Source organism: Fulmarus glacialis, unplaced genomic scaffold, assembly GCF_000690835.1.
Source record: "Fulmarus glacialis isolate BGI_N327 unplaced genomic scaffold, ASM69083v1 scaffold12336, whole genome shotgun sequence".
Classification (NCBI taxonomy): Eukaryota; Metazoa; Chordata; class Aves; order Procellariiformes; family Procellariidae; genus Fulmarus; species Fulmarus glacialis.
Window position 1 is genome coordinate 20,781 of NW_009220069.1, and position 7,471 is coordinate 28,251.

The window sequence follows — 7,471 nt, forward strand, 5'->3', positions numbered from 1 at the left end:
CTGCCACAAACTAACTGCATTTATACAACTTTGAAGTTAATATTACCCAAGACTAACATTAGTGCTTCCCCCCATTACTACCTAAAAAAAAAAAAAAATCTAAAATATGCGGATAAAGACACATGAGCAGAAAGCGCTAACTAGCCTACAGACCAATAGCAGAGGACTACAGACTAAAAAGCAATTATTTAGTTTTTCTCTTACTTTTGAAAAATGCTGCTTTGAGTAAATATTTCTATCATCTTGCTAACTTCTAAGAGAATCAAATACTGCAAAAGATGCAAGAAGGTGTTTCCAAACAAAACTAACACTCTATACCACTTCTGCTCTTTGGGCATATTAGAGCTTTATCATGTTGGTTAATCATTAATTCTGCCTCAGCACAAGCATTGAAAACAATTCTACAGATCTGGTAGACGGGGCTTGCAAAGTACATCTTGTGCAAACGCAAATGTTGGGCACGAATTAACAATCCCAACTGTAAAAATAACAACTGGGTAATACCCAGTTGAGGGTTTACTGTTTAAGCTCTTTAAAATCCATCTAAAGATCAGGCACTGAAATGCGCATCATTAAACCGCGGTCAAGACTAAATCATTAACTAATACATTTTATTCTGTTTTTCTTTTTAGACCTCCAAAAGGAAGCGTGGCTACATTAAGAATAAACTAATTTTAAAGAAAGGCAAGAGACCCAACAGGAAGACAGTTTAAATACACTGTTCTGATTGCTAATACGAAGCAGTTGTCCTTGAGATAACCAGTCTTTGCCTTTAGCTCAAGTCATGTTTCACAGCAACATGAGGGTACAGAACCATCATTGGTCCAGATTATTGTACAAAATTTTCAGGCAATGTCTGATTAAAAATATTGGCTTATTGAGAACAGCTGTTTTAGATTTGTAATGTGAAGCAAGACAGAGCTGCTATCCAAGTCTAGCAGCATTTTTTTTTATTGGTACATATTATCCTTCAAATCTGTTGAGAATTTGGACTGACTGCACCAAAGAACCCTGTAATTTGGTCCTTGGCACATGCATACTTGTCAATCTTTTTTGGAAAACACTGTTCAGCTGAATAGCAGCAGTATGTAAACTGGAATGGTGACATCTAAAAATGACTTGTTTTCAACAATTAAGAGGAAGCAGAGCTCTCTGAAATTAAACCTTCAAAATAAGTTACTCCCATGATTATTTTTCAATGGTTTCTTTCAGTGTCCTTTTACTCTTGCTGCAGGCTGGTTTTGATCTGGAGTGCAAGAAGCAAAGCTGCAGTTTTCACAAGAGATGACAGGACAGATGAGTTGGATGCTAGCTTAGATTGGACAAGCTGCTTTTGTTTAACATGGGATTGCAGTATTGCTGCCGTACACTGTCATTTCATAAGGTAGACAAGGCAAATCTTGCACACCGTAGATACAAGGGCTAAATTTCTATCCTCCTGAAAAATCTGAAACGACAGTAATGAATGCTATAGTAACATACAGCTGAGCATCATGTAGTGGCTGGTGCTTCAGAACAGAAATCAAATCATCCTTATTTTAGGTAAATGTTTACATTGGTAAAACAAGTACAGCCTGTTTAATGGCGGGGGCGGGGGGGAGAAGGTTGACAGGTATACAAAACCCCTTTTCTGTGGCTAGCAGAGGTAGAGGATTTGCAAACCTCTTCCCCCCTCACTGCCTTTCTTGTGAGGGTGAAAGTTTTTCTGGAAATCTGTTTCTCTGCATTTTTATTTAGAGTGCTTAAATCAATTGAAGAAATTCCTGCTATAGTGCTATTTGCTTTGTCTGTCTTTTATACTGGTTTTGGTTTGTTGTTTTTTTTTTTAAAAAAGTGGTGAAAACTGTCAGATTAAATGCACTAAAATATAAATGGAGACTGAACGTGTTCACTTTCCAGCTATAGGAAAACTTTATACAGACTGGAAAATTTTCTTTAATTAAAATGAAAGGGTTTTGCAGTTTGTTTTCCTGCCACAGATGGTAACTTTTTATAGAAACAAAACTTGCATCAGTAATTTGATGTAAAATGCAGAATAGTATGTACCTTTCATGAAGAAAATGTAAATTTACAGTGTTCTGTGAGAATGTTACTGCTGACTTCTTTCCCAAGGTGTAGAATATTTTTTTGATTTATGAACTCATTTTTGACTCCGATGGTTTACACAGACCAATACTACAGCTGCAACATTTTCACAAAGGTAATCAAATCTGGATTTCTGGCCCCCTGTCGTTTGGAGATTTCATTTTATTTTGTTGCTTTAAAGCTCAATGCAGACCAGTTGTTGACTGTAGGGGAAAATAAAGTTAATTCAAGTTTTGTGTTAAGGCTGTTGTGTCAGTTTTGTTGTGATTAGCTTGGTAACATGTTGCTTATAGTCCTAGTGATATTAAGTCATTCGAACTCCATAATGCAAATGTGCTCACCTCATGAAGTTGCTGTAATGAAGCCACAGCAGCTACTTAACATCCTTCCAGCTTAAATTTATTAAGCCAAATGTAGGGCCTCTGCTGTGATGAAATATTTTCAGAGAGCAGCCGCCATCTTTCCCAGACAGACACGTTGCAGTGAATCCTTCTAGCATCTGGGGAAGCTCGAGCTTTTACAGTTGCTTACCCACCAGGAGAAGGGGTGATTATGTATGTGATGCATCATTTGTAGTATCTGTCTTCTTCCAAGCAAATCTGCATCCTGCCCCCTCACCACTGCTGAGAAATAAGCGATCTAACATTTGGAAGAACATCTGGAAAGACGGCAGAGCAGATGCTGCCGGTCAGTCTGCTGTTTGGCAGTAACTCAGCCTGGTTTTAAAAAAGGAAGTGTAAGGTTGCCCTCCCATCTTTAGGTATCTATCTTTACAGTTTTCCATCTTAGCTGACGGTGTTCTCTTTAATAGAGCACAAATGAATCCTGTCAACTTTTATAGCATTTTTTAAAGCTATGCGAAAGAAAAATAAGCTAACTACACGAATCCTAGCCAGCCTGGGCCTAAAGCTGCCTACCACTTACCTGAGCTTTCTTAAATCTAACTTGACTTCAAGGCTTCTGCCAATGTTCTGCATTTAAATGAAATGAAAAGTTGGAGTCATTAAGGCAGCCACTTAGAAAAAACAAAGTTACGAAGAACTGGCAGGCATTGTATCACCTTCCTTGGCTCCTCAGGAACCTGCACACCACGTAGGTTACCTGGTTCTCCAGCCGCATCCTAGGATTACTCAGCTAAATGAACTTCTACCTCTTCTGAGAGCTGAACCACACTTGTACCAGCAAAGACTACTAGCCTCTGGCATCATTATCAAACACACCTTCCATGCTAGTTCATTTCCTTAGCTACAGCCATCCTTCTGTTGTTCTACTAGGTCAAGTTTTGAAGATTTTGAAGAGTAACTGCTACAAAACAGTAAAATCTGAAGTAAAAAAATGCTTAAGCCAGGCTCTGCTCTTCAGTTGCTAAGGAACTAAAACGGGAAGCGTCTAGAAGCCGGTACTGCACAAGTTCTGTGTCACTTAATCATTACTGTTGAAAGCAGTGAGGGCAGACAGTACTATTGGTAATCCCAGAAGAAATATTTTGACTTGTGGAAGTAATTCCATAACAGAGGGGGAGAAAAGTCATTAGTTAAATATCTTGATAGGTTTACTCTTGAAAAACTGGTTAAAATGCTTTGACTCAGCCCTCTGTACCTATCAATCCTGCTATGAGTAAAAGCTGAAAATAAATCATATTTGGCTATGACTAAAACTCAATAGTGTCTTTAAACCAAATGTATAAACTGCGCCAAGACATGCCCTTGAAGCAGTGCAACGAAAGGCAAGGAACAGGACTGGGTAGTGTCCCGTCCCATTATACAGCCAGTGTTGTTTTCTGTTTTGCATAAAAACGTTTCCAACACTGTGGATGAATGTTTAAAATAAACCAGAACTGCATTATCTAACACTTGAAAAATGTTGACCAGGACCCATGAAGCCTCTAAGCACATTTTTCCTCCCCATGCAAGTGTTCAATGCTGCAATAATTTAGAGTTGTATTTTAAGAGGTCTCTAATCAAGAATCTCTATTAATGACAAAGGTTAAATGAAACACGAACATAAACAAGGGAACACCTTACCTATTTCCTTTTTATTGGTCAAAGTAAGGCATATGTTTCCCAGCCTCCCCTAAAGCTGTGATGCTGCCCAGCCCTGTTTGCCCTGTGTAGTGCTGTCCAATTTAAACAAAAACTTACCTATACTGTGTCTGGCAGCATGAACAGGGCGGAAAAAACCCACAACAAACCAGGATTCAGCTGACAAGCCAATTCCATCAGAACCACACAAACAGCTCACAGGTGCCCTGCGTATTGTACACCGCTCCTGGACAACTGAGTAACTGGTACCAGTTAACTAATGTTTCAGTGGAAAGAGAAAGGGCATCCCACCGCTAAGTGAAACAAATCTTTTATTCATGAGCATTGTAATTTTAAATTCACAAATTATGAAAGGAAGGCAAATCGGAAGAGACTGCCAGAGCATCTTGTAAATGATAAAGGTATAAATTTTCTTTCTGAACGTTTCTAATTTAAGAAAAAAAAAGGTTGCATAGGCTTTCTACAGATGTGCACAAAAAAACCTGAAGTACATGGAGGTTTTTACATTACAATTCAGAGTGTACATTGGCTACTTGAAAAGGAAAGTATTTACTTGCAAGTCCAAGACTGCTATTGGAACAACCTACAGAATAAGGCTTATGAATATTTATTTTTCAGTCCTGTAAAATATACTGAACACGTAACTATCAGAAAAATAAAACGACACTTGTGAGTCTTGTTCTGGAATCTCTCGCTGATGGGATCTTTTCAGAAAGGACTATTTTTATGTTTGCCTCTCCCAAGTTACTTTGGAAAAGAAACGGTGGTAATGGCACCAGGGGATTCTTCACAGCATCAGAACAAACCAAAACATACATCGGAGCACAAGTGGAATGTTCTCGGCATGCAGAAACAACCAACCATGCAGACAGAAAACATCTTCAATAAATTACAAGCATAAAATTATTCAAATTTCTCCTTAAAATAACGGCTACAGCATCTCTGTAGCCTCGACAGTCATACCATCAAAGCTGAGCAAGATCTATTCTTTCAGGAGCGCAGGCCTGCATGCCTGACAGAGAGAGGTTTTCAATGGCTATTTTTAGTGAGTATGTGGCTTGTTCTTTGGTGTGTAAAAGTCAAAGTTCTGGGAGGATGTTCCACGTGTTTAATTTTGCATTTTCGATTGTTCTGTGTGATGACGTTACAAACTCTATGAATACTTCTAGTTACTTATCAGACTAACCTCTAGAACAAGAGTGGATCCATTATAAAGTTAATTCTTGCAGGTGACAAAGTACACGTTTTCCTGACGATACTTGGTAGTTGCTCAGTGATTACTATAACAGCATCATTTTGGTTTTGTTACAGAAAAACATTAACTATTCCTAAAAATAAGATTTTTTTCCTTTTAAAAAAAAAGGGTCAGTTACAAAACCAAGCTCATACAGTCCACGTTTTTTTTAAAAATAGGATTTAAATCATTTATAACATGAATCTGATGTGCAAATAAAGTACATACAAGCAGACAAAATAGCATTTAACAGGAAAAGGAGCGAGCCACACCTTCATTAAATAGGGATCTGAAGTTCAAATGTAAATATTAAATATTATGTCCAAATTAATAACTAATGTCATGTTTCCTTGTCTACACACCTCTGTTTAGCCTTCTGAGTTTCTCAAGAGATTTTAAAATCTAACAAAAAAGAAATTATAAAATGCAGGACGCACAAGAACCGATATAAGCAGTGCTTTGACCTAAATATATTTGTGTAATATCTATAAAGTGTAAGCTATTATATTAAGAAAGCAGACAAAAGGCACAAAATTAATCAGTACTACAGAAAGGTAGGCATCCATGCTACTGTATGTTAGAAATAGAGTGGTTTCTTTATGGGGTACTGAGCAGAAGTCAGCACATTTTACGTGTGCCTTTTGTTGTCACTTCTCTCAATAACATCTTCACTTTCAACAAATAAATACAAACTAAAAAGCAATGAAGCTTCAACACGCTTTTAGAATCCACTTTCTCAGTGTCACAGTGGTTACCTTACAAAGCAAAATCAAGCTACAGGATTGTTTACTTTTTTTTTTGTTTACTTTACAAAACAAATTATATCCCATTTCATTTGTTTCATTAATAAAGTTATTGTCTCGGTGTAATACTAAATTGTTACTTTTACATTAGAAAATCATTCGTCTGAGAAGGCTAGTTGTATCTGTTCATCCAAGTATTTCATCCAGAAGCCATCAACCGGGGCAAAAGCAAAAGAAATCAAAATACAGGTCTGCTTGGAGCCTTAATATGGAATTCAGGGCTCTGACCAGACGAGCTCTGTCTAATTTCCCAGAGCAGTGCACAGAACCCGCCTCGCGGCGGGTGGGGAAGGCTCACACCCAGCACAGCGGCACAGCAGGACAGGACTCCTACCCAGCCTCACCCCCCTCAACGCACACCCCAGCATTTTAGCGTGAACGCATCAGCAGTGGTTTAACTGAAAAGGCAAGGCTGTGAACGGGGGTGCCGCAGGCACAGCCCAATGGCGTGCTGTGCCTCTCTTGCAGGGGGGTGGAAAGCTGAGGCAGGAGTGAGCTGGAACACCACAGCTGCAGCTGCCAGAGGGGATTTAGCAGAACACGTAACCCAAAAGCATTGGCATGACAGCAGCCAGAGAACATTACACAGCAAGATCAAAATTACCACAGCGGCTGGCTTACTGGTGACCGAGATCTATTAAACAGCTGGAAGTATGAACAAACAAAAAAGCGAGGACAAAACAGGTTAGTGCGAACAATGTTCTTGAGAAGGTATTGCTACTTCCTATAATATGGCAGAAAATTTACACTCGTAAGTGACAGGAAACATGCTCTTAAATCAGCATCCCGAAGAGCGAGCACGCTGTCAGTGTATCATTCTTAGGTCAAAGTGAGTTACTCAATGACTGTTTAGACAGAATGACTGCCATTAAGTGACACGTCACATTTTAAGTGCAAAACATTTTTGGCAAAAGTGAAAAATAGAAAAACCTTAACCAGTACTAATAAAAAAGTATTTTCTTAAATACTAGCATAGGGCCTGATCCTGCAAGCACACAACTTGGGGAACCCCAGCTGAGTCCAGCCGGAGTTCTATGCCCTAACACTTAGAGGAAAAGGTCTTTAAATCACTGTTAGTGTTTATACTTGTTTACATGTAGTGTAAATAATACACACACAAACGCATACACACTGCGTGTATATATGTGTGTGTGTATATGTACATGTGCGTGTGTGTTTGTGTATCCATACACACAAAATGGCTCCTGAATAAACTTGAGCTTGTGGTTATTTTGAGATGCATCATTCACAGTATACAGCTTCTCGTTTGTATCTTCTGATAACAGGACTTATTCAATGACATCTTG

At 38.6% G+C, this 7,471-nt stretch overlaps 1 protein-coding gene across 1 annotated transcript in view; it reads left to right on the forward strand.

The window, feature by feature from the left end:
• Positions 1-1,889, forward strand: part of LOC104078832 (dolichyl-diphosphooligosaccharide--protein glycosyltransferase subunit STT3B-like) — a gene marked incomplete at its 5' end in the record, with an annotated part of 18,366 nt that extends 16,477 nt beyond the window's left edge. The window contains 1 exon segment of the mRNA XM_009580622.1: positions 633-1,889. Coding sequence (XP_009578917.1) covers positions 633-713 — 81 coding nt within the window.
• Positions 1,890-7,471: the final 5,582 nt, after the last annotated feature.